The 27,300-nt window shown below is 44.0% G+C and overlaps 2 protein-coding genes across 4 annotated transcripts in view; both read left to right on the top strand.

The window, feature by feature from the left end:
* The window catches only part of NQO2 (N-ribosyldihydronicotinamide:quinone dehydrogenase 2), a 74,175-nt gene extending 56,422 nt beyond the window's left edge, over nt 1–17,753 (top strand). The window contains exons 2-7 of the mRNA XM_073332179.1: nt 4,137–4,282; nt 5,567–5,731; nt 8,563–8,693; nt 10,002–10,115; nt 13,825–13,926; nt 14,952–17,753. Coding sequence (XP_073188280.1) covers nt 4,276–4,282; nt 5,567–5,731; nt 8,563–8,693; nt 10,002–10,115; nt 13,825–13,926; nt 14,952–15,125 — 693 coding nt within the window. The 5' untranslated portion in view covers nt 4,137–4,275 and the 3' untranslated portion in view covers nt 15,126–17,753. The remainder of the gene's footprint in view (nt 1–4,136; nt 4,283–5,566; nt 5,732–8,562; nt 8,694–10,001; nt 10,116–13,824; nt 13,927–14,951) is intronic.
* A 4,837-nt stretch (nt 17,754–22,590) lies between these two features.
* Nucleotides 22,591–27,300, top strand: part of RIPK1 (receptor interacting serine/threonine kinase 1) — a 37,455-nt gene continuing 32,745 nt past the window's right edge. Inside the window, exon 1 of one of the 3 annotated variants that reach the window (XM_073332173.1) lies at nt 22,591–22,764. In XM_073332173.1, coding sequence (XP_073188274.1) covers nt 22,600–22,764 — 165 coding nt within the window. In that variant the 5' untranslated portion in view covers nt 22,591–22,599. Of the gene's footprint in view, nt 22,765–25,165; nt 26,367–27,300 lie in introns of those variants that run through there. The other 2 variants (XM_073332174.1, XM_073332175.1) reach the window with 2 other exon arrangements.

Here is a 27,300-nt window from a genome sequence, read left to right as displayed (position 1 = left end):
AGATTGAGGCCTTGCGCTCTTCTTTTGATGTCTGTTTGCAGGGATGGAAGAAGTTAGTAAATACGTATTTAGCTCTCTTACCTTGCCTTCCTCATGAGGATTAATTATGTAATGCTTGTAATGGTTTTGTAGTAGAAATTTTTATTCTTGGTATTATTTACATAGCTCTAACTGTGCTGCGTGTGTTAGGGACAAATATAAAGACAAAGGCCCAGATGTTTGAAGGCACTTAGGGGGCACTCTGCCCAGTGTACCAACACCTAACCTCTAAGGGTACGTTTATACTGCAAATATATATCTATAGAAAATAAAACCTGCAGCAGCAAGTCTCAGAGTGTGGGTGTGTAGATTCAGGCTTGTGCTACAAAGCTAAAAATAGTAGTGTAGATGTTCCTGTTCGGGCTGGAGCTTGAGCTCTGACTGAAACCCAGCAAGCAGGGGGAAGGGGTGTCTCAGAGACCGAGCTCCAACCTGAGTGGGAACATCTGTACTGTTATTTTTACCACCCATTATGATAATGATGCCAGAATGCATGGGAAGAATTAGGTGCCTAAGAAAGGGATCCTCAGAAACCAGCAAGCTGCATATGGAGCTGCTAAAGCTAGCCAGGAGTGAAATACCAAGCAGAAGGGAAGGGAGAAGAGAGAGTCTTAGGCACCTAAGCAGCTGATCTAATGCACCTGGCTGGTGGAACAGAGATAGGCACCTCTCACCACTCAGGATCTTCAGCCATGCACTCTCTCCTGGAGCTGGGCACTTAAGCCAGGTCAGCTGCTGAAGTAGCCCTGCCAGTGTCTGCAAAAAGCAGTTCATTATGGAGCCTGAATAGTTAATGGCACACATACAGTTCAGCCTCTCCCTAAGGCCCCCTTTGTCTGTGGAATTGGGAGCATGGTGTGATCTAGCCCTAATGAAAAGTTGTGTGTAGGGGGGGGGAGGCCTCCCAGTATCCTAGGGGTCCTTTCAGGGGGTGTGAGATCAGACAAAAATGTGGAAATTCACATCCTTGCCTTGAAAGTTGTGTCACGGCTGCTGAAGATCGTGCATCAGTACAAGAGGCTGTCTACAAAGTGAATCAACAGCATTCCCAAGGCCATAACAAGAGGGTGGGGAGGGCCTCCTCTGGCGAGCTACCAGGGGGCAGAGAGAAACAAGGTAGCAATCAGTAGAAGCATTAGGGAACCAATCATGTGGGTCCTTGGCACTCTTGAAGGTAGGGAGAGTGCTTCCAACAGTCTCCTATTGGTCTGACTCTGCAGCTGTAACAATGAAAGGAGGGAGGAGGTGGAGGGTGTCCACTAGGTGGGAGTTTCATTTGTCGGTGGAGCTAGTTACATTCCTCTCTCTCCCTGCCCTTCACACTGTCCTTTCCCACCCTGTAAAGAGCAGCAGCAGCTTCCCTTTCATCCAGGAACAGGATTCTTCCCTTCTGACCCAGACAACAGGTAAAAAGGGCCCAGTCCCCAAAACACTGGGGGCATATCTACACTGCTGACCTACCTTAGGCCGACTTACAACCGCTGCAGTAGTTACTGTGGTGGCTGATGTCCACGCTGCCCTCCTGTCGGTGGTGTGTATCCTCACCAGGAACGCTTCCACCAACTGAAGAGCGGCAATGTGGGGGGCTGGAAGCCAGGGCTCTCAGCTCCGCGCAGATCCCTGCTGGGAGCCCTGCTGCCCCCAGAGCTTTTTGCTTCCCTGAGTGGGCAGCTGGCTGTAGGGGAGCCAGGGCAGCAGCCCAGCTGGGAGTGGGGAGCTAGAATAGGGGGCAGCTAGGCTCCAGCTGGAACCCACCACCGGCCCAGGCATGGAGCCAGGGGCATGACACCTGTATTGGGGGAGGCTGGTCCTGAGTGCCAGATGCTCCTTAGAAGGGGGGGGCCGTCCGTGCCCGGACCATGACCCTGCCCCCCTGCTCCATCCCGAAGCCCACCCCCGCTCGGCCTCCCCCCCACAAACCCACCCGCATTCCACCCCCACCCTGTCCTGAGGCTCCTGCTCCACCTGTGGCTCGTGCCTCTCTCTATCCCCTCCTCTGAGGCCCCCTGACCTGCCGCCAGCTCCTCTCTGCCTCTCAGGGGGTGAAGACGTGTGAGCGTTGGGTGGGGGGGGGCGTGGAGGAAAGTGGCAGAGTGAGGGCGGGAAGAGAAGGAGCGTGGGCAGAGCCATGGGGGAAGAGCGGGATGCGGGAGCAGGGTCTCAGGGCAGACCGCGGGCGCCCTTTTGGCAGCGGTGCTCCTCCAAAAGGAGGTGTACCTCATCCTGTTTGGGGAGGCTTAGCCTCCCCTGGCCTATTCTACCCATTGTCCATGCATGGAGCCATGCAATTGACAGGTATGACAGCCAACAGCTGATGTGAATAACATAGTGTCTATATGGACACTGCATTGCCCTAACTAGACTGACAGAAGCCCTATGCCTCTCCTGGAGGTGGCACTATTATGGCGGGGTAGTGGGGCACTTACATGGGCAGCAGCAAGGCTGTAGTATAGGCAGTGACATAACAACATCGACGTAGGCTGCCTTACGTCGACCTAATTCTGTAATGTGTAGACCAAGCCCGAGATGCATGCAGCTTTCCTTGTGATGTGCTGCATATTGTAAAGACAGCTAGAGCCTACATCTTCACTGCAAAATCTTGTGATTTTTGACACTGAGACTAGGGTTGCTAACCCTCCAGGAATTTAATATTAATCTTTAATTAGAGATAGTTATGTGATGAAATCTCCAGGAATACAACCAACCAAAGTTGACAACCCTGACACCCCACCTTAGTGTAAAAGTACACAGTTTTTTTGCAGCGAAGACATAGTCTTTATGCCAGTGCAATAGGTTGTCTGGAAGTGGTGTTGATGGGTTTGAACTTTACACAGACGCTAAAGCAGCCAGGCAGCAGGGGACTTGCAAAGGTTCCACAACTATAGAAGTTGTCAGGAGGATGGTTTGAAAAACTCAGCAAAGACTCGGCAGTGCTAGGAAACAGATTTATTAGACTTATACTAAGTGTAGGGTGACCAGATGTCCCATTTTTAAAGGGACAGTCCCATTTTTGGGGACTTTTTCTTATATAGGCGCCTATTACCCCCCACTCCCTGTCCTGTTTTTTCCACAGTTGCTATCTGGTAACCCTAGCTAAGTGGCAAACCTCGCACACATATGCATGCCATGCCTCTTATTGTAACATTTTAATGGGGAAGAAAAGCAGAGTTAGCAGATGTCAGAGCCCCATCTGCTTTCATGGAGATTAATTTAAAATGTTTTATTGCAGGCAATGACGACACTGGTAGTGTATACAGATTAGGACTCTCTGGGCCAGTCTAACTGTTATGCCTATTGAAAAGTACTTTACTCCGCCGGTAGTCCCATGGACTTCAGTAAGGCTACCTGCAATATAAGGCATCCTTCACCATAAATAGCATGCATTTAGCCTATGATTTTAATGAGAGGCAAACACAAAGGGGCATTTGGTGAAGCTCTTAACACACCTTGGTGAGCAGTTACAGCTATGAGTATGTGTGTGAGAAAATGCTCACCAGTGTGAGTAAGGGGTCACACTGTGACCCAAAGAGTCGTAACCAAAAGCACTAAGCTGCCTTCAGGCTGGGTTTGAATGTTTTGAAGGCAGCTGTTTGAGGCTGAAATGCAGGTTTCAATGTTTGCCTGTGATAAACACAATTCAATGAGTATTTAATATAAATCTTTATAATGTATGCTGAGGCATGGAGAGTTATGGATAGAGATGATTTTGAAGTGTTTTTTTGAGAAGCTATGAGAGGAATTAGCACCTTCCAAATTAGTAAAATTTGCTGTAGACATTGATGAAAGCAGCTGTAAATCCAGTTTAACCAGATAGTTAAGGTGAGTTTACAGATGTTTTGCTGGAGCAGTGTAAAGTAGCCAGAGCATACCAATGATTCTGGCCCAATATGTGTCTATACTTGTGTGAGATGATGTACATAACTTATGTGTCACTTCACCACTAGTGACTAAAGCAGCCATCCAAAATTTACATTGATAAAACCTTCATACCACAGTACACCATCATATGCTCCTTGTAGTTATAATGCAATCTGTATAGCTACACCACCTCTTGTTTCTTTAATTATTCTTTCGCAACCTGTCTCCTTCTGTTTCAGACTCAGTGTGCGCTTTCCACCAGGCTGTACTGAAAGGGAAAGCGTGTCCTTTTCACTGTTATGGTGTTTCTCCAATGAGCACATCTCTCTTTTGGGAGTCTGTTATAGTGGATTTTCTAGAGAGGAAGACTATTAAAAAATGGCAGGTAAGAAGAGATCATTTTCCTTTGGTAGCGATAGAATGTTACTCATTTCAGAGCTGTGCACGCTGGAATCAGAAATGTCCTAGCTCCATCAGTGCTTGGATGGGGCTGTGAGGTAAAATTTGCAAAAGCGCCTAAGTCACTTACTTTCTTAAATCTCAGTGCACTTAGGTGCTTTTGCAAATTTTACCCCAAACCTACAGTGCTGAGTGCCTTCAGCTTGATGGGAATTGATGCTACTCAGCACTTTGCAGACTATTCAGCATGTAGTGTTTGCAGGAACAGGCTCTTAAGCAGCAAATGCGTGACTGTCCTTCCTTACTTTCTTGAATAAGTTACTGAGTGAGATCATAGTTGTTTCAAATGGATTTATATTCTTATTACATCGACCATATGAACACAATGCTTGAGGATTGTAATGACCTCTTGGCAGGGATGCTTTGTTACTTTTATGTGATGCTAGAATCAGCAACACACTTGGTTAATAGATCAACATCTGCTCTTTACAGTATTCTTTATATTGACTGATGATAAAGCAGAAAAGTGGTTGTTCAAGCCCTTAACTGAGATACTCCTGGCTATATTTGAAACGGCCAACTTAATTATCAGGCTGATGGAGACCTGGCATATCCATCCCTTGTTTCTACCACCGAAATTTAGTTAATCAGATAACCAAGCCTTTTTCTGTGTTGGCTCTTCAGAGATGCAGCTTTTCCTCCCTGCAGGTCTACCTCACCTCCGTTTTAAGCCGTGTGTGAAAGTTTCTGTCACTGCAGTTTTTATAAATAAACCACTGTCTTCATGTATGTAGGAACATCACCCACCCCCTCTTTGTGCTCAGTGAATCAAAAATACTGCTATGGTTCTATTAAAAAATTATATTCTATTATGGATGTTAACTGTTTGTTTAGTTCCTTGAGTATACTGCCAGGAGACAGTGGGGCTATGCATAAAATAAGCAGAAGATTTTAACTTGTAACTCCAGGCACTTTTGGTTTTTTTCTTTCCCCTCAGTCCACTGAGTTCCAGTTAGGGAAGCCCACTTCAGCAAAGATTAACTCAGTGGGCCAGATTCACCATTGCCCAGCACTTCACATAGTCTCTTACCAGTGGTAGGTGGATATAAAATGCTACCATTATGACCGAGTAGTGTTTTCCTCACTTTGCACTTGTCCGAAAGTAAACAAGGTGCTGAACAATGGAGTACGAGGCCCTGTCTCTGCATACTATTTTTAGATGTATCCATTACCATGGTATCTGGAGATTTTCTTTTCTTTTTAACTCCAGGGAGAAAAGTACTAATAATTTATGCACATCAAGAGCCCAAATCTCTAAATGGATCCTTAAAGAATCTTGCAGTAGAAGAATTGAGCAAACAGGGCTGCAACGTCACCACATCAGATCTGTACGCAATGCAATTTGAGCCACGAGCAACAAGAAATGATATCATTGGTGAGACTAGTTGAAGTACATTTTTAAAATCTCTCTCTTTGGGATTGTAAACACAGTTTTACCAATTTGACACACCAGAGCTGCATTGTTTGATGTAAGGGTCAGGTGCTCTATAGAGAAAAAACAGGGAGACTTTTGGTGTAAAGCAATAGCTAATTAGTAAGACTGAACTTTTTCTTTCTGTGGGCATTTACTAGAGCAGTAGTTTTCAATCATTTTCCATTTGCAGACCCTTAAAAAATTTCAAAAAGAGAGGTGTGGACCCCTTTGGAAATTCAACATGTGGTCCATGGACCCCTACTATAGAATCATAGAATATCAGAGTTGGAAGGGACCTCAGGAGGTCATCTAGTCCAAGCCACTGCTCAAAGCAGGACCAGTCCCCAATTTTTGCCCCAGATCCCTAAATGGCCCCCTCAAGGACTGAACTCACAACCCTGGGTATAGCAGGCCAATGCTCAAACCACTGAGCTATATAGAAGTCTTAGACTGAAAACTGGCTGAACAGAATTCAACTATAAATGTTGCACGTGCTTGGCCTGGCATTTGATACAGCGTGAGAAAGGGTGTTAGACATATCTATTCAGGGGACACCATCATAGGGCCTAATCACATCAGCCACAATATCAGAGGCTCGTTCACTGCACATCTACCAATATGATATATGCCATCATGTGCCAGCATTCCCCTCTGCCATGTACATTGGCCAAACTGGACAGTCTCTATGTAAAAGAATAAATGGACACAAATCAGATGTCAAGAATTATAACATTCAAAAACCAGTTGGAGAACACTTCAATCTCTCTGGTCACTCACAATTACAGACCTAAAAGTGACAATACTTCAACAAAAAAACTTCAAAAACAGACTCCAACGAGAGACTGCTGAATTGGAATTAATTTGCAAACTGGATACAATTAACTTAGGCTTGAATAGAGACTGGGAGTAGATGGGTCATTACACAAAGTAAAACTATTTCCCCATGTTTATCCCCCACCCTCCACTGTTCCTCAGACGTTCTTGTCAACTGCTGGAAATGGCCCACCTTGATTATCACTACAAAAGGTGTCCCACCCCCACCCCCGCTCTCCTGCTGGTAATAGGTCACCTTAAGTGATCACTCTGGTTACAGTGTGTATGGTAACACCCATTGTTTCATGTTCTCTATGTATATAAATCTCCCCACTGCATTTTCCACTAATGCATCCGATGAAGTGAGCTGTAGCTCACGAAAGCTTATGCTCAAATAAATTTGTTAATCTCTAAGGTGCCACAAGTCCTCCTTTTTCTTTTTGTGAATACAGACTAACACGGCTGCTACTCTGAAACCTATGGTAACAACAACACTTCCAGGTTTTGACCTGTAGATGGGGGTATTCGCATGCTTTTGATTGATTATAAAAACAAAATGCCTTTTCTTGGCTCTGAAACTTTATTTTCATAGTTACCTTTTGCAGATCCCTTAGACATAGGGCAAGTCTACACTACAGTGCTACATCAGAGCAGCTGCACTGATGCAGCTACGTCGCTGTAGCGCATCTGGTGAAAACACGCTATGCCGACGGGAGACAGCTCTCCCATCAGCATAATTACTCCACCTGGACGAGAAGCAGAAACTATGTTGGTGAGAGAGTGGCCCCTGCCAACTTAGTGCTGGTGTGGACAGCGTGAAACTTGCGGGGGGGGGGGGGGGAGGAGCTTTTTCACACCCCTTAGCAAGATAAGTTAGATCAACGTAATCGGTAGTGTAGACCTGCCCATAGTCTGCAGAGCCTCCAAGGGTTCAAGGACCACTGGTTGAAAACCACAGTACTAGAGGATATCACTTTAGGAATCCATCCTACACCCTTGAGTTTGACAGTTTTGCCATTGACTACAACAGTAGCAGGATTCGGCCCTTACGAGTAAGACTGGAGGTTTTTTAATAGCCCTGTGCCTTTGGGCCCAAATGTTTGTGTATTATAACTTACAAGTGTTTGTGTCTTCTTAAAGAGGCATCATTACAAAACACCTCCTCCCAAGGAGCAGTCTGGTTACAGATGCTTTCTGCAAATAATTCCCAAGTGTTCATTCGTGTATGTTTGGGGTTTGTGTCATCTATTAAGTATGATTCACATTGATGGAATATGGTAATGCCATTGTCCATTTATTAGTTTAGTAAAAACTTGAGAGAAACCCAGTGGAGATCATATTAAATTTAAAACTGGTTTCCAAGTGTTTATCATAGTTAAGAAAGCCATTCACCAAGAGGTAGGTTTTTAATCCTGATGCTGTCCTAATTTAGGAAGTGAAAGCGCAAAGCCATTACACAATTTGGCAGAGCTGTCAGTGTCTGTTAAAGGAAAACGTAGAACCGAAAGACTGATGTTACAAGAGCACTGGCAGAAGTGGGCAAGGAAGGTTGCAGACTGTCTGATTCAAACCCATGCTCCGCGTCAGGTCTTTGAAAGTCCTCACCCACTCTGGTCGCATGGACTTCAGGAAGAGATGAAGCTCCTTAGCAGATGCTCAGGATCAGGCCCTAAACTCTGATGGCCTGATTTTCATTTACATTAAGGCCCTTTTACACCACTCTGGTAGCATAAAGGGGGACAGAGGGGCCTTAATGTAAACGAGTACTGATACTTTTGCAAGTACTAGATTCACCTACACTTTAAAAAAAAAAAATCAGCAGTTCATCTATCACTCCTTACAATATGGTGCAGCTCATGATAAATCAATGGGATGAAATATTCCAATCTAGGACAGCAGATTGTGACTTGTATTGAATTATTTTATGTGGATTTAATGCTAGAAGTGGGATAAACAATGTCCATGTTTTTTTTCCACAGGCTGTCTGCGCAACTCAGAACACTTTGATTATGGAGTGGAATCATGGGAAGCTTACAAGAGAAGATGCTTGGCTAGTGATTTGATTGAGGAACAGAGGAAGGTTCAAGTTGCTGATTTAGTGATTTTTCAGGTCATGATTTTTCTTATTAATAATCTTATGGTCTTAATATGGCATTAAAACAAATACAGTAATAAAGAAACTATAAAAAGCTGGAAAGTTTAGACACCTAATTCCCACTGTCATTTACTTTCAATGCACTGCTCATGCTGATAATGCAGATAAGGCTTGGGCTGTGATCTTACAAGGTCTAGCCCAGGGGTGGGCAAATGTTTTGGCTCAAGGGCCACATCAGGGTTGTGAAACTGTATGGAGGGCCGGGTAGGGAAGGCTGTGCCTCCCCAAACAGCCTGGTCTCTGCCCCCTCCCACTTCCCTCCCCTTGACTGCCCCCCTCAGAACCACTGACCCATCCAACTTCTCCCTCACTGCTTGTCCCCTGACCGCCCCCTCCTGGGACCCCACAGCCCCTAACTGCCTCTCCCCAGGACCTCCCCCCAGAACCTCCGCCCCTTCTACCCCCCCTGCTCCCTGTCCCCTGACTGCCCCTCCTGGGACCACCCGCCCCGACTATCCCTCCCAGGACTCCACCTCCTATCCAACCCCCCTGCTCCCTGTCCCCTGACTGCCCCAATCCCTAGCCACACCCTCACCCCCTGACAGGCCCCCCGGGACTCCCATGCCCATCCAACCCACCCTGTTTCTTGTCCCCTGACCACCCCACCCCCCAGAACCTCCACCCTATCCAACCACCCCCTGTCCCCTGACTGCCCCCCAGGGACCCACTGCCCCTTATCCAGCCCCCTCCCCCACCCCCTAACCATGCCACTCAGAGGAGCAGAACTGGCTTATTGGAAAGCCTGGGAGGTGGGTGGGCGCAAGCCGCACTGCCCACGTAACTACAGGGGAGGGGGGACAGCAGGGGAGGGGCCAGGGGCTAGCCTCTCTGGCCGGGAGCTCAAGGGCCAGGCAGGATGGTCCCGCAGCCAAAGTTTGCTCACCTCTGGTTTAGTCAATAGCAGAAATGAAAAAAGCCAGGTGCTACAGAAAATTATTGACAGTCCCTCTGCCCCATGAATCCAGTGTCTGTCAGAAGGCTCATCTTTTGGTTGAGGTGTAAGAGATTCTGAAAACTCACGGACATTTGGAGATCTCATGGCATTTTTCAAAAGAATATTACAAAAAAAAACCCCACAACCATAAGCAAATATAGTTCCTCCATTCTCTGAATGATAGGCTTTATTTACAGTGCTTGATCTGTGAATGGCTTGACTGATTAAGGTGATAAGATGTTCTTAGCATAGAAACAAGGCCAAAGGAAATGGTGTACCTCTGCCAATTACATCTCACTATTAACAGGAGCCTTTGCTTTGCTTTTCAGTTTCCCTTGTATTGGTTCAGCATGCCTGCCATCATGAAGGGCTGGATAGACAGAGTCTTGGTCCAAGGATTTGCTCACAATTTCCCACAGTGTTATGATGATGGCTTACTCAAGGTATGTTCCCTGGACTGTTACATTAGGCTAAACAATATTTTTTTTTGTATAATTCTTGTCTGTTCCTATGCTGTAATTTTATTTTTAATCTAAGTGGATAAATGAGATTTAGGCTTTTTAGTGGCACTCAGTGATCATTCAAAATCCTTCCTAAAAACTTATTTCTTCTCTGTACCTAGAGTTTTATACTGCCCTCTAGTATACGAGTGCAAACATCATGGAGTCTCGGGCACTTCTGCCTTTTCAGAATAAAAACTCTGCGTAGGGGAGGGGGTGTTGTTTAATTTTGGGTAAGAGTGGAAGGCTGGTAGTGGTTTGGGAATAGAAAAGGGTGTCTGTATAGCGAAAGGCTTTGCACCATTTCATATAGATGGTCAGACTCTCTACTCACCGAATATCCTCCTTCCATCTTGCCTAAGACAAATGTGCATGGGGGAAAGATGATGCAAATAGGACTATCAAGATGCGTGCAAGCCTCAGCCATATGCTATTATCACCCTTCTCCTCCTCCTGGCTTGGCTGGGACCCTCACGTTAGGTTTTTCTGAAAGTGGATTGCAAAATCTGCAGGGGAGGGATGATGTATTTGTTTTCTGGGGTGTGTAGTACATTCTTGGGCATGCAATTTATTTAAAATAACTAAAAATCCTCCTGTACTAGGCTTTAGGTACACACACATTAAGAAGCAATTCAAAATTTCAGCAGCATTACATAATCACTCCAGCAAGAACTTAGCCAGCCTGCCACCGACGAAAACTCCTTTCCACCGCTCCATCGTCTAGGAAGCACACCTTTGCCTTCTCCAAAAACACAAACGTGTCTTTTGCAGCATGCTTGAATGATCATCAAACGCTGCCAATATCAGAGCAAGGAGGATGGGGGGAGCAAGTTCCAGAGACTTGATCTTGTGGAGAATGCCTTGTGAGCTGCCCCTCTCTTTTACAACCATAGGATCCAACTTGAGCCCTCCTGCTAAGCACAGTTGTGGCAGTATGGCATAGAGAGAGGCAGTGCCTTAGGTAGGCTGCCCCCAGCCCATTCATAAAACCCTGGTGCTTTATTGGTCATAACTAACATCTTAATCTCCACCTAGAGACCAATAGGCAGCCAGCGCAGATCCTGCAGGAGCCCTCTATGCTTAGTAAGCTATCTGGAAGATACTGCTATAGCTGCTTATTGTCTCTGCCTTTTAAAATAGATGTATTTTAGCGCATTAGAAAGTTCTGGTGTAACAGGAAGAAATGCTTGATGTAGTTACTGGTGACAGACTATTCATTTTAATCAGCTGTTGCGTATTAAGCACAGAGGGGAAGTACTACCGCTTGTCAGCCCTAATGTATGTGTCTTTTCTTTTACCTTTTCCTGCTATTCTCTGAAAATAAATTGTTTAATGGGCAAGAGAGTAAGAAATACAAAAGAATAGGGAGTACGATAATTAGTTACAGGCAAGAAAAAACCCTGTACCCATTGCAAACCTAAAAAAAAATTTTTCATGGTAGAAAATACTTTTTAGGGTGTTTTTTTTTTTTAATCCAGTAATGCGCACACATAGCTGAAGGAAGGTGGGGTGAGGAAATGAACAAGGATCTAGCATTTCAAGAAGACTAGTACAGTGGGACATGGGGCCAGATTGCATGGTCAGTCTGTAGTAAGTGGATCATTTCTGGGTCCCATCCAGTCCAAACCAGCTGGGTCTAGGTCATAACTAGTCACTGTTTCTAGCTCTAGGTCCCAAGGACACACTCCCAGGCTCAGACTTCTTGTCTGATGCCCTTTCTTGGAATATAGGATGCTGCCATCCCAATCCCTCCAGTCAGTTTACAAATGCTTCCCCAGAGCCTCCCCTGGGCTGTGAGCACTCTGGGCTTCTAGTTTAACCTCTCTAGGAACCATGTGGCAGGCAAGCAAGAAGCACAGGCTGAGCAAAGGAATTTCTTAACCACAATCACTTTTCTCTTAAAAACATTAGAGAGTTACTGATCTTTGAAAAGGAAACAAGTCCTGAGACACAGCCTCCCCGCTTCTGATCTCAGCCCTTCTGTGAGTCCAAAGTACCTCACTGTTCAGGCTGGGCAGAGTCCTTCCTGCCCTCTGCCCTGCAACAAAGCCTCCTTCTATGTGGTGATGGTCATCTTCCCCCCTTCCCCCCCCCCCCGCATCCAGATCAGTATCCGACGCCAAATAGACTTCTGTCTCTCTATTATATGCTCCAGTGGGGTGCTCCAAACCTTCCTCGAGTCATACTTGCCCCACCTGCATAGAGAGCTCATTGCTCTGTAGGAGTAGGCAAGTTGTTGAGTGACAAAGTAGGTGGCCGTAAATTGTAGTCTTGCTGGTCCTTTGAGGATTCAGTAAGCTTCCCTACCTGGGAAAGGTGTCTGGAATGCAGGACAATAGGCTCCCCTCTGCATTCAACTTAGACGTGTTCAACACCTAATAAAAAACGAGTTCATAATTTGATGCAAACAGATCCCACTCTGTCAAGGTCATCCGAATTTGTGACCAGTTTAAGTTGGTCCATAGCTCTAAATTGTTCAAACTGTGCCACCTTACTATGGCATGAAGACTGAGATAATCTATAACAAATAGCGGTGAATTGGGTAGAAAGATTTCTGCTCCATGATTAATGCCAGAGGTTGGACTCAGGCTATAAAATCTCATTTGGAGTATTATAAATGGAGTGCTCAGTATTATTTGTGGTTCGTGTGTGTGGATTTTCGTGACCTCCTGTCTTAGCTATTCACTTTTGCCCTTTTTAACTTTCTACCCTATAATCAAGCAAGATTGGCATGTCCAGACACCAATTCATAACTTTTGAGCTGTTCTTGGCATTGTGAATAGCAGAGCTAGTCATTAGCTGAAGATTTGAAGATGCTTATTTCTCAAGTCCAATATCCCACAATGATGGATATGTAGATTACTTGACTATTTAATTTGCTGATCATTTTAACAATGCCAACATTTAAGTTTTCATTATTAGATTTCAGAAATAGTCCAACGAGACAAACACAGGTGATTCAGACCCTTTAAAAGCTGTCATTTTGGCCTGTTTGCAAATTTGGGACAACGAGGCTGCTGCATCCGTTGTGTTCAGTTCACATTTGGAAGGTTCCCTTGGCAGCCATAAATAAGAGTTAGATGCTGGGGTACAAGTCTGTGTCAGATCCCATGGTTATAGAATCTGAGGAAACATGGTTCTGGTAAAATACTTAGTGCAAGGAATACACCTAAAGAACATAACAAATACCCAACTAATCTATTCTCAGGCAACTGAGAAGCTTTAAATGAAGACTACTATGTATACAGGATGCAGTTTCCATCTGGGGGAGAGGGAGGAGCATAAACACACTTAGCACTCAATTTTTCCAACCATAGATCTCAAAGCACTTTACAAGGAAGGGCAAGCATCTTCCCCATTTTACAGATGGCAAAAGGTAAGGGCCCAAGTAACATGCATTTTTATGTATGTTTTCCCACAGAGCTATTTTCACACACTTTACTACTCCATATATCAACAAGCTGTGTACCAGAGATGCAGTAAGTGGTACTGTGTGAAAAGACCAGGGTATGAGGAGGACAGAAAAGGGGGTCAGCTTCCTCAGCCATCTCTGTTCTGCCAAGTTAATCTAGTGTTTCTGAAGTGTCCTTTTTGGCTACCGGGTCACTTGTTCTTAAATTAATGTGCCTAAGTCTTATTTTCTTCATTCCAGAATAAACTAGCCCTACTTTCATTTACCACTGGAGGAGATGAAGAAATGTTTTCAAAAGGAGGGGTCAATGGTGACATTCGCTATCTCCTGTGGCCCATCCAGGTACAATATATGAATATTTGCTCAATAACTGTGCACCTTCATAGTACTGCCAACTCCAAGCATTCAAAGTCAGGAGACAGGCCCCACAGAAATCATGATTCCTTTTAAAAAAATCCATCCGATTTTGAAAGAGCAATGTTAGGTCTTTATTTTCCTCTTGATTTGAGACGTAGGTTTCATGTTTTCCAGTTTCTCTGCCGCTATTAGGGCAAAAAAAAATTAAAGAAGAGATTTGCATATAATAGCATGACTAGGGAAGAGCCAGCTTGTTGGGAAATCTTTGTGTGGCTGGCATGGTGTGCTGTGACATCTACCTGCTGACATAAACTAGTTGAATCACTTGTCCTAGATCTTCCAGAAACACTTCCATCTTCTAACAAACTCTTCTGCAGTTTCTAGCTAGGCAGACTCATTAACATTACTAAGCCCATTTGGCTGCATCATTTAAAAGGCAACTAATGGAAAGGTGCTAATCGTAAATATATTCTGAAGTTCGGAAAAGAGGAAGGTTAGTGAATTTAGCTCACTCAGAGGGCATTAAAACTCATTCAGAACTGTGTGAATCAGAATTGCATGACTCAGCTAGATTCAGAAGTGCCTAAAACAAATGTAGAAGTACAGGGATGAAACATGAATTTCATTCAGGAACAATCCAAGAAGAGTCAATAGTATCCTAAATGTTCAGCCATCAAACGTGGAAGTGTATGACAGTTGAAAGGGTAAGTTAGTTATATAGCTTCAATAGCATTTCAAAACTGTTCCAGGAACTGGGGAACAACGTACACTAATCAAACTCAGAAGCATCATAGGCTAGCCTTCAACACTTGTCCACAAGTGTGGTTGCAAAGGTACATTCCCGCATCCTTTTGTCCCTCCACATGGATAGTTTAAAGCAATGCTATTTTATCAAAGAAAACATGCCCCACATAGGGTAGGAGAAATATTTTAAAATCTGAATTCTTTAACTGTAGCAAAAATGGAGTTGAACCATTTTCTGACATGTGTCTCTTGTCCTTTGACTCTAGCATGGTATAATGCACTTCTGTGGTTTCAAAGTCCTTGCTCCTCAGATCTGCTTTGCTCCCAAGTACGTGACAGAAGAGAAAAGAAAGGAGATGCTGACCTCCTGGGCACAGCGACTGAAGACTATCTGGGAGGAAAAGCCTATAAACTGCACTCCTGAGTTGTATTTTAAGTAATGTTCAGGCACAACACTAGAGAGATATGGGGGCGGGGAAGTTGCAGGAATTGTCTCAGTTGTATCTTTTCTCTTTCCTTCATGCTGTACCTTACCATGTATGGGGGGGGGGGAGTCACAATGCATAATGTCAGTCTCATAAACTTGCTGGATTGTATTACACCTAAAGACAGCCAATTGGTAATAGCTCAGTTAGCAATATGGCCTCGATCTTCCTGTCTTCTTAGGAGTACAGTGTAATGATGAGTGGTGCAGCTCCTTGCTGTGTGGGACATGGCTCCCTAACTAGTAAATATTAGTGCCTAGTATACAATCAGGTTGTTTGTGTTTTTTTTTTTTTTAGAATAGTGCCTGTTCATACAAGCATAGGATTGAATCACAGATAATGGCTATTGCCCTAAGACACAGGTGACCTGCAAAACACCTGAAAGATATTGCCAGATTTACTTCAACACTTTTGTGCACCAGCTGCCATTTTTGTTAAATTGACCTGGAAATATCCTGTGATAAATAAGATTTGTCACAGCCAGTTATCAGTCAACTCTGATCTCTTAAGCAAGTTTTGTCTACATTTGAATTATTGTACAGTTTGAGTATATAGGATATGCAGTAATTTAGGTTACATGAGAACTATAGCCAGCCTTAACCTTCAATACCAAAACAGATCTATGTGTCGGTTCCTAAATTCCTAAGATTATTTACAACTGAACTATAGTAAAGCAGCTTTAAGACAGTTTCAGATGCCAATAAAGGAAGCAAATTCAAAGTGAAGTATGAATATACAACACTGGTGCCTTCACCATTGCATTGTTCTGTGTGTACACAAGGAAGGGTACGTGAAGCCCCCTGCCATTTTTGCCTCCTCATACATTTTAATGGATACTTTTTTCTGAGTTCAAGGACAGATCCCCACTTACGCTGCCACTAGCTACCCCATTAGGAAGAGAGAGGAATCAAGGGCAATTGCTGTGGCCCCTCACACTAATCAGCAGAGCTATTCAGCCCTGGAGTTGAATGCCTGATGTACCTTCCCCTAAATACTATAGCAGCAAATGTGCTTCCCCGGGGGACTCTGGCACTGTGGCTGGCTTGGTGAGGCACATTGCCCACTTCATCTGCCGTGGCCACTGTCCCAGTGTGGGTCAATGCCTAATAGGATACACCAGTAGGTGTGGGTTGGCTCTTAATGTTTGGGAATTTTGCCATGGACTTCAGTGGGATAATTTGGCTCTGGAAAGTAACTGATGATTTTTTTGTGGTAGATATATGGTATATTTCATGCTTAATTGTGTATTTCCTGGCTCTGATCAGTCGCTGTCACAACCTTAACATACTGTTAAACATACTATTATGCTTCTTTGTGAATGTTTACCTGTTGTATGCAAGATGTAGATACCAGATTACAATGTTTCCAGTCACCTAAATTCATGTTCAGACTGAAGAAGGTGGACATAGTAAGATACAAATGCAGTTGCTGTCCATGCATATTTACTTTTTCAGAATAAAAATCCTCAGTTTGTTTGGAGACTGAGCAAAGGTGTTATTCAGAAGACAAATGCGTATTCTGCTCACAAAAAATTAAGAGGATGTATACAGAGAAGTCTTGCTCCTATAATCACTAAAGTCAACAGGAATTGATAGACTGCAGTCAGGGTAAAGTTAGGCACATCTCTTAAATTCTATTACAGCACAACGCAGATGCTTGGAAATTCTAGCTAGGAGTATTTGTGAGGAAGTCACATGGGATTAATTCCACAAAACTGCTAATCAGTCTCCTATGATGCTTATTGTCAGGATACACATACACTTTTAAAAAAAAAAAAAAAGTGTCATGAAGCTAGGCATAAGGGGGTCTTGAAGGTTCTAGAAGGAACTGTGCCGGGAAGAGAGAGCAATATAGAGCCGTATCAGCAACTGGGGAGAGATTATCAGGAGAGCTCAGCTCCACACTAGGTACCAAAATTAAGTGGCCAGATATTTTTTTTAAAACTCAACATGTTAGGTACTGAGCTCTTCTGAAAGGCTCTCCCCAGTGATGGTGGTTGAGCTCTTCTGAAAATTCTGGCTTTAAGGGATACTATTATTTATTTATTTGACTAAAGTTTCTGGTTCAGTTGCATTAAATAAAATTCCTGAGTCTTTGCCACAGTTGTATGACACTTATGATTTCACATGCAGGGAATACATTTGCCACTTCTTTTTTTAATAACTTATTACCTGCATCCAAAGCTGTTATGTCCTCTCCAAGAGGGAAACCCCATTGACTCCAAACAGACTAGTGTGGAACATTAAAGAGCGTACAACTTTGTTGCTCTGCTTTTTCCCCATGAAGGTGAGTCATGCAAGTGGATTCTTCCACATCAGCTGAGTTTGCAGCTGAATGCATATGGTAGGAGGGGGAATAAAACCCCTAAACAGAAGGAAGTGAGGATCTCTATGCTACTTGGACTCTGGGAGGGCAAGGTTTTCTAGGTATAAACAAGAGGTCCCCAGCTGTTTAGCCTGGGTTAGCCCAAAGAGCCATATAGAGCTTGCTTGCTTAGTTATAGAAGCTTCTATTACCTTTTGTAACAAATTGTCATTCATTTGTGTATCCATGTTTACCTGCTTATACCTTATAAATAACTGTTTCCTTTTTCCTATTAATAAATCTGTATATAGTTTATTGTAGGATTGGCTACAAGCATTGTCTCTGGTGTGACATCGAAGGTGCGATTGACCTGGGCTAAGTGATTGGTCCTTTGGGACTAGGAGTAACCTGAATATTGCTGTAATACTTGGTATAAGGGACCACCTATCACAAAGGCAAGCTTACCTGGGTGGTGAGTCAGATCTGAGTATTCAAGGAGACTGACTGATAGTTAGCTGGTGAAATCTAAATTTAGAGCTCACAGCCAAGTAGGGGTTTTTGTCTTGGTTCTTAACAGTCACTCTCTTGAGTCACTGGAGTCAGCTTGACAGTCCTCTTTACTGATATGTTAGTAATTTCTCTCTTGGTTGTCTAACATATCTTGTATCCCTTAATCCAATTACCTCTCTAAATATTTCTGATAAAAGATTGACAATGAATTGACTGTGAAATGTGATCTTCAAGACATGGAGTAAAATAGAAATGGACGTTGTCTGATCATTAATCCAAGGACCACCGACATGTGGGAGGGGGAAGCATATAATATCCTCTACAGTATATTCCTTTCTTGATTTTTTACATTACTGATTTCTCAGGACAGCCCATAAGGACATTGAAGTGATAGGGCAATTTCTGCTTAAAAAAAAAAAAAAAAAAGTAACCATTTTATCTTTATTGGTTCAGCTCAGTAAGTTTAAATTTCTGTATTAGATGAAAAAATCATCCGTGATTCTGGTCCTTCTCATTTCTATTTCAAAGATTAAACACATTAGCCTTCCTACACCCAGCTTCACGCTAATGTTTATATTTGGTAGCCAGTGTGTGTGTTGTGCATAATATATATTATATGAACTTTAATATTGTACACCTTATCAGGTATAAATCCATGGTAGGCCCACATCTTGAATACTGTGTGCAGATGTGGTTGCCCCATCTCAAAAAAAAAAAATTGGAATTGGAAAAGGTTCAGAAAAGGGCAACAAAAACAATAAGGGGGTGTGGAACCACTTCCATATGAGGAGAGATTAATAAGACTGGGATTTTTCAGCTTGGAAAAGAGACGACTAAGGGGGGATATGATAGAGGTCTATAAAATCATGACTAGTATAGAGAAAATAAACAAGGAAGTACTATTTACTCCTCCTCATAACACAAGAACTAGGGGTCACCAAATGAAATTAATGAGCAGCAGGTTTAAAACAAACAAAAGGAAGTATTTCTTCACACAACGCACAGTCAACCTGTGGAACTTTGCCAGAGGATGTTGTGAAGGCCAAGACTGTAACAGGGTTCAAAAAAGAACCAGATAAATTCATGGAGGATAGGTCCATCAATGAATATTGGCAAGGATGGTGTCACTAGCCTCTGTGTGCCAGAAACTGGGAATGGGTGACAGGGGATGGATCACTTGTTGATTACCTGTTCTGTTCCTTCCCTCTGGGGCACTTGGCATTGGCCACTGTTGGAAGACAAGATACTGGGTTAGATGGACCTTTGGTCTGACCCCGTATGGCCATTCTTATGTATGATTGCTGGGTAGTTATGCTAAGTTGCACACCTGTACTCTGTATTATGCTTTTCCCAAAATGCTGTTCACACTTGTTCACTCACACTAAGGTGTAGCCCATAACACTTTGCACAGCTGAATTCTGGTCTTGGCTCAAACAAATACATAACCTGACAGAAACAAGATGTATGACTAATACGTCCTGGTACAATTAAGAGGTGCCTGGAAGGAGGTATCCAAGACAAAGATAAGAAAAGTACAGGACAGTGTAGAAAAATCAGTATAAAACTGCTAGAGACAAGTGGGGTTATGTATGGAGTGCCTTTAGCTTGTAAACAGCCACAATATAAATACACATAGTCTTGAGTGCATACTTTGAAAGCAGACCTGTGTAAGGTGAATGCTCTGAGATTACTTCTCTGAAAGGGTGGTATGTATGTCTCCTTTTTATGTTGCGCTGCTTTCCCTTTGACTAATAAGCTGACTATGCGCAGCTATTTGCGCTCAAATATTTTTGAACCGCAAGTGTAGTCAAGTAATTGGCTATAGCTAGTCAAATTGCAAAAGGGCGTAGAACTAGATCAATTAGGTACTTTTTGGACATAGATAATCTAGCTATAATAATAAGGGTGCAGACACTTTTTTTATATAAACAGATTAGAGTACATGCACTGATATATTTTATTACCCTGCATTATTTTGAAAGCTGTTCGATTGGAGAGAACTCCAGACTAAACCTTTTCCTGGTTATATACAGGATAGATCGATAGAAAAGAAATTATTAGTTATTCACCGCCCCATGATGTCAGCCTTTCCCTTCACATTGCTATGTAAAGTAGCAAATATGGATGAATTCCTGGCCTATTGAGGTCTAGAATTTTTGCCACTGAAATCAGTGGAGTGAGGATTTCATCCAACCTTTTTAAAAGCAATCTTAACCAAGCGACTGTACTCTGAATCAGAATTTGGTAACTATATCCATGATGTCTCACAATTTGCTAACATGGCTATCAATAATTAGCTTGTATTAATAATGGCCTATTCCATCTGTGGATGCCTAGACCCACCAATCAGTTGAACTGCAAAAGTCAGCTCTAGAAATTATTTTGGGGATATTTCATGGTCTGTGTTATACAGGAGATCAGGCTAGATGTCACAATGGTCCCTTCTGGCCTTGGAATCTATGAAAACAAGACTTGTATTAACGCTACAGATTAGAGAGAATCAAATTTCAGTTTGACAGTGCAATTCTCTCGAAATATTTTTAAAATACAATGCTAGTTATCTCTTTAAGAAAAAGGAGTTCAAAACTGTCAGTTTTTGGGGGGGGAGGGTGAGAGCAGGTGTCTACTTGTAAGTTAAGTCAGCCACAACAAACAGTGGCAGAGAGAGCCATTCAGTTCCCCTGTGCCACATCCTGGCCAGGCAAGCAAAGTATAAAAATTTTGCCAACAGATATTTCAAGGACATTGGGGGAACCAGAACCCTTGTATTCATCCTAGAGAAAGCCCAGGGCAGCTGTGCAGCCTTGTCATTCCCAGGTCTGGGAATTTCCTCTTTAAAATGATGACGATGTTTCTTAAGTCATGAGAATGGGTATCTAGTCTGTACTATAGTTTAGTACAACACCACCTGAAGATGGAAATTCAGATGCTTCAGTGCATATTCTTTGGTACTTAATATTTTTGTTGTTCAGAGAAACAATTAATACCTCACGATAGAACTTCTGTGTCAAAGTATTCTTTAGAGATTCTGATGCATACATAGCTATTTTACAAGTACTACGTGAACTGTAAATTTCCTTGAACAGGAGCTATTTAGTTCCTGGAATTGAGTAGCTCTGCTTTCATCATGAAAACTTTGTCAACTTTTATTTCTTGCCAACTATTTCCCTTCCAAGGAACTGATAAACTCCACCAGATTCGCCAACAGAACTTTGAAGCTTCTTAAAGTACAGCTATACTAGGTTGTCCACAGACCTTCTCATCTCCTTGACCCCCACGCTACTTACCTGGTCCCAATTGCCATAGCGTTGGAATGCCTCACAAACTTGAGTGACTTTATCCTCGTAGGCATCCCTGTGTTGCAGTGTTCCCTCTTATTTTTTCCACGCATGTGCGGAATGAATTTTGTTATGTCACACATCACCTCCATATTGGTGCACATAACAAAATTAATGTGGTGGAGGTGGGGCCGATGGGTTCGGAGAGGGTTCCAGCTGGGGGTGCAGGCTCTGGGGTGGGGCCAGGGATGAGGGGTTTGGGGTGCAGGCTGCTACAGGACTCCCTGCAGCTCTCTCTCTCCCCACAGCAGCCCCGGGGCTGAGGGTGGTGGAAGAGGCGCCTCTCCCCCAGCTGCGGCAGGTCCATGCTGGGGGAGAGGTGCCTCTCCCCCGGCTGCGGAACTGAGCCCCTGTGTGGGGCTTAATAGGCAGCTGCACAGCCACGTAGTTTAGAGGGAACTTAATCTGTGAGCTAGGAAAGTATTCTGTGCACATGGAAGTTGAGCCACAGAGATTAACTGACTTGCCCAAGGTCAGCACCATAGGTTGCAACAGGTACCTCACCACAGCAGGTGCCTCACTACAGGATGAAGCTCTCTATAGCATAATGTGCAAAACTAAGGCTTTGTCTTCACGGGAGATTTAATCTGGGTTCAACCATGATTTTTCCCCTTAACATGTTCTGTGTTCACACAGCAATGCGCCTTTATTCCTGCTGCACAGTGAGGGGGCCACTGCACTCTGAGCTACAGTGTGGACTCCCAGTTAATTTATCTTGTGTATTGCTAACATAAGGTTAACTGCGATGCAAACAAGGGCCATAGCAAATCAACAAACCTTTGCAAATCCTTTTAAAAAAAAAATCTCATGGCAGGTGGAGACAAGGTGGGTGAGGTAATATCTTTTATTAGATCAACTTCTGGTGAGGAAAGAGACAAGCTTTTGAGCTACCTACAGCTCTTCTTCAGGTCTGGGACAGGCAGTCTTATCATAGAATTATCATAGAATATCAAGGTTGGAAGGGACCTCAGGAGGTCATCTAGTCCAACCCCCTGCTTAAAGCAGGGCCAATCTCCAATTTTTGCCCCAGATCCCTAAATGGCCCTCTCAAGGATTGAACTCACAACCATGGGTTTAGCAGGCTAAGGCTCAAACCCCTTATGATTTTTGATCTTTTGGGGCTGTCAGTACACCATTTTACGCACTGACCTCCATGTGGCTTCACAGTCTGTAAATCCGGGCAGAACTTAACCTTTGAAGCTAGAGAGTCCTATAAGAATGGCACCGTTTTTCATTAGCTTGTCCAGGGGTTCCCCTCTCTTCCTCAGCCTGCTGGCATGTACGCAGCTGGGGATCCGGTTTTGTTGATGTGGTTTCACAGGACTCCTCCCACTGCAAGGCGGGCGTCAGCGAGGAGGAATCAATCCAGGCTTGGTAAAAGAGCTGAAGCCCAGACAGCAGTGGCTCGATCTCCCTGGAGTTACTGCTCCGTACACAGGCAGGTAAGAGAGCACTCTCACTCTGAGTCTTTAACTGGAGACTAGGTTTTTCTTGGTTTGTTTGTACAGGTTCGTTGAGTTACACGTAGGTCTGCCTGGAACCCGCTTCCCTTTTATTTTCCGGGACGTTTGGGTATAGATACTGCATGTGTTAGGGTGTAATAATATTAATATCAAGGACTTTTGGGGTGATGAAATGGGAGAGGAGGGGAAATATGGGATTCTTCGATTGTCTTTCTTCAGCAGACTTCCTTTGCTATTGCCGAAGAGGGAGAGTTAGTTTCAATTTCTCAACCCCATGTTGTGGAGGCCGATTTTTTGCAATCTCTTACCAAATGCTAATGGTGGATCAAGCCTTCTATATCCCCTCCCCCTGCTCCAGCTCCCAGCGCAGGTCAGCCTCCTAGACTATGGTGAATAGCTTGTATAATATTTAGACAAACTTTCGCTCTTACAAACGCATCCGCCCCTGTCACAGGAGGTTTTCAGACGCGATTGTTGTGTCCTGATCCCTCGATTGACTTGCTTCTTCTGGTGTGCTTGAAAAACCGGCCCACCAACCCCCAGCCGAAGGAGGAAAGCGGATCCCCCGTCAGACGGGCCTTAGCCCCAGACAGCTGCCTGTCCTTCCCTGGGACTCCTTTAAAGCGGCTGGGTTCAGTGGGGAAGCGGGTCTGCAGGAGAGGAGACGGTCTCTTTAACAGCCACCTCGCCCGGGAGCGGCTCCGAACTGTGCGGCTCTGCTGTGCGGAACTGAAGGGGAGCGTGCGCACGGGGGAGCCCCCCAGTTTGTACCTGGGTCCCGGAGCAGACCTGGGGCCGTCTGTGCGAATGACGGGGTGATGCGAGGAAAGAAAGAGTTCTCGGCGCCTTGCCGGGGGTTGTTTGCCCAGACCGCGACGGGCATAGGTCATAAATCTCATCCACTGGGCTGCCTCCGCCACTGCTTCCTTTCGGTGACGGTCTCGGTCCGCACAAGGCAGTAGTAGAGGAAGAGGATTTTTGATCTCCTCTCGTCCCACCCCGGGCCTGAGGTGGGGAGCCCCCGGCCTGCTGCCAGCGCAGGGATCTGTCTGCTCATCCTCCCTGGCTGGGAGAGCAGTGGGGATTTCCATACCCCATTCCCACGCCCCGGGTGGAAGGGAGAAGTAGTGAGAATTTTCACCCCTGCCCCCGCTCTCCTAGCGCTTGCTATGGGTACACCCTACCTCGGTTTTGGTAAAAAGGGCCCTCATTTATAGGGCTGCCAGCTGTCCGGTTTTCGATCACAACACCTGGTCGAAAAGGAACCCTGGCATCTCTGGTCAGGTCGTTAAAAGTCCGGTCAGCAGCGCAGGCAGGCTCCCTACCTGGCTCCATGCAACTCCCAGGAAGCTGCCAGCATCTCCCTCTGGCTCCTAGGCAGAGGGAAGGCCACAGGCTCTGTGCGCTGCCCCTGCTCCCAGCACAGCTCCGCTGCTCCCATTGGCCAGGAACCACGGCCGGTGGGAGGTGAGGGGGCGGTGCCTGCAGGCACAGGCAGCACAGAGAGCTATGTGCTCATGCCTCTGCTAAGGAGCTGGAGGGAGATGCCTGCAGCTTCCCTGGAGCCGTCTGAAGTAAGCACCACGCAGAGCCCACACCCCAAACTGTTCATCCCTGGCTCCACCCCCAGAGCCCACACCCACAGCTGGAGCCCTTGCCCTCTCCTGCACCCCAAACCCCTCATCTCCAGCCCCACGTCCAGAGCCCATATCTGCAGCGGGAGCCTTCACTGCCACTCCCCCGGCCACACCCCAACCCCCTGCCCAGTGAAAATGAATGATGAGGGTGGAGGAGAGTGAGCAACTGAGAGAAGAGGATGGAGTGAGCAGGGGCGAGGCCTCGGAAAAGGGGCAGGACAGGCGAGTTTGGTTTTCTGCCAATAGAAAGTTGGCAACCACACTTATTCAACACTTCAAGAAATGGGTGCAGGACACTAATGAAGCATAAAACATGGTTAATCCCCTGAAGGGTTGGGGCAGAACTCAGTGACCGGTGAAGATACTCAAATACTCAATACTCAAGATACTCAAAGGCAGATGTAACAGGCATTGATCTGTGGGTGAAATTAAGGCCACATGAAGGTACCGCCACCATTCCACCCACATGACCCAAGCAAGACTGGAGGACCTTCAATTTATGAAATAGGGAAGTCACTAGTGATCCCCAAGAAACGGAGAATTATTATTTTTCTTTTAGTGTTGAATAAGCTAAGTGGTTTTTCACTTCTGGTGATTTCACTAGAAAGTAGAATAATTGACATATGCCAAGAAACCACCAGAAGTCCCTCAACATAATGAGCTGTAATCTACATCTAGTACATCCTTCATGAGGTTTCAGATTAGTTATATGAAAAATGTCATTTAAAAAAATAAATCAGAACTGAATTTTAAGTAATGGCTTGAACACCCAAATAATTGCTTTGGTGACAGGAAATTTTAGCTTTGGATTTTACGTTTTAACAGGCTCAGTATACTGTTGTCCTAACAGAAAATAGATCACTCACCACTGACCATAGCACCAGTGAGAATCCCTATGAGGAGGACATTGTGCACGTCATCTCAGGGGGGAGGAGATAAGAAGTAGAGTTCAGACTGAGAGGAGGACAACTATACTGAGTTGTAAAACAAGGAACTGGGCTTACAGAAAAATAATCTTACAGTTATGCAGCATTACTCCTTGTGCAGCGACACCTAAATGTATAACTTGCATGTCCACCTTATGAAGTATTGTAGCATTGGGGTTTTTAATGTAATTCATTTATTTCTCCTGGAATTTTGCTTCCTTGGGCTGAAATTAATTCACATCTAGATGCTGGCAAAAGAGGCAAAAGTCTAATTTAAATCCACATCCTCAAAAAGGTATTTAGGTGTCTAACTCCTATTGAAATCAGGTGTCCACATACCTTTTAGGATCTGATCGTGTGTGCGTAATCCCAAAGGTGCTAAGTATCTCCCATGAGACACTGAGGACCCTGGACTCCCATTGCAAGAAGTCCTCAGCACTTTGCAGAATTTGGACCCTAGTTGGTGTTGGCCCTCAATCAAGATGTATTTCACGCTTACAATTTCATACGAGTCCTGTTTCAACATTTAGGATTGTTAATATTCAAAAATATATGCCCAGTGTTCTATTTTATCAACGTGACTATTTGCTGACCTGCAATTACTTACATTTATAAGTGATTTGGGACAGGATCAGGGCCTTAGATTGTAAGCTATTTGGGGCAAAAACTGTCTTCACTCAGGAAGTTTTACAGTACTTAATATAACAGTAATTCCAAATTTCAACAGAATTGGTGTAGTTTTAAAGGCCTGATTTTCAAAAATGTACATGCAGTTCTTGCATGTGCATACTGGCTATGTGGAAGAGAAATGACTAGTTAGTAATGTACTTGACCAATTGCATGTGCAAATGTCTGATTTAGAGAGGCAAGTTATAGTAGGTGTGCAGTTGTGTACATGCATTTTGAAAGTTGGGCTATGAAATAGCATAGGGAACTGCATTCCCTGCATCACGTTAAGTATTAATTGTTCTGTTGTAGAAGGAAAAAGACGACCCTGAGGGCATGAATTCATTTCTTGGTAATATAAGACCATGAATAGTGTTTGTGTGTGTAGAACTGTATTTTTAGGTCTACTCATATATTGTCACTGAGTTAGGATCTTAATGTTATGGGTTTATAGATTTTAAAATGCATTTAGTCCCATGTTTACAGTACATGGGATTTATTTTATTTCAATTAAAGGATTCCAGTTTTCTCAGGGTGTTGGGGTTTTTTTAAGCTACACACTTTGCTATTTTCCTCCCATTGCATTCTTTGAAGTAAAACTTTAAAATATTACGTCTGACTTCAAAAAGTTTAGCCTTCCAACACCTGTATGTGGTAGGGCAGCATCTTCACTCCATTTCATACATGGGGAACTGAGGCAAAGACACAATATTGCCAACCTTAAATGTTCAAAAGGCATGAGTCAGGGCTAGCTTTCCGCTCCCTGCCCTCCCAAAAGATATGATTTTAAAAAGATTCCAAAATTAACTTTCTATTTGCCTTCTTGTTTGAGTCTTTATGGGTCACATTTTCAAGCTTTTCTCCGCAACCATCAGGGCTAGGAACTATTTTTATTTTTAAAATGAAAGCTGAGATTTTCATGTAATCCCATTAGCCCATGATCTATCATTCTTATTTCTTGCTTACTTTCTCATTTTTACCACACCTTAAGAAAGGACACTAAAAGTGTCACAAGACTTGCAATAAAATCAAGTGTTAGCAACATTGCCGTTGGCACTTGCCCAAGGTCTAGGGCAGAGCTTGGAATAGAACTCAGATCTTGATTTTCAGTCCCATGAGATTATCTTCACAAGTGTGAAAATCCAGACTGAGGAAGATTTAGGGTAGGGTAAGAGCAGCTAGAGTATGATAGATAGATTTAGGTGTCAGAAATATACAATACAAATACTTTGTCTTCACATAGCAGGACCTTTTATTTAAGGATCTTAAAGTGTTTTTACAAGTTT

The sequence above is a fragment of the Lepidochelys kempii genome, chromosome 2 (assembly GCF_965140265.1).
Source record: "Lepidochelys kempii isolate rLepKem1 chromosome 2, rLepKem1.hap2, whole genome shotgun sequence".
NCBI lineage: Eukaryota > Metazoa > Chordata > Testudines > Cheloniidae > Lepidochelys > Lepidochelys kempii.
The sequence above is the reverse complement of the archived record's forward strand: the minus strand, read 5'-3'. Positions and strand labels throughout refer to the sequence as shown.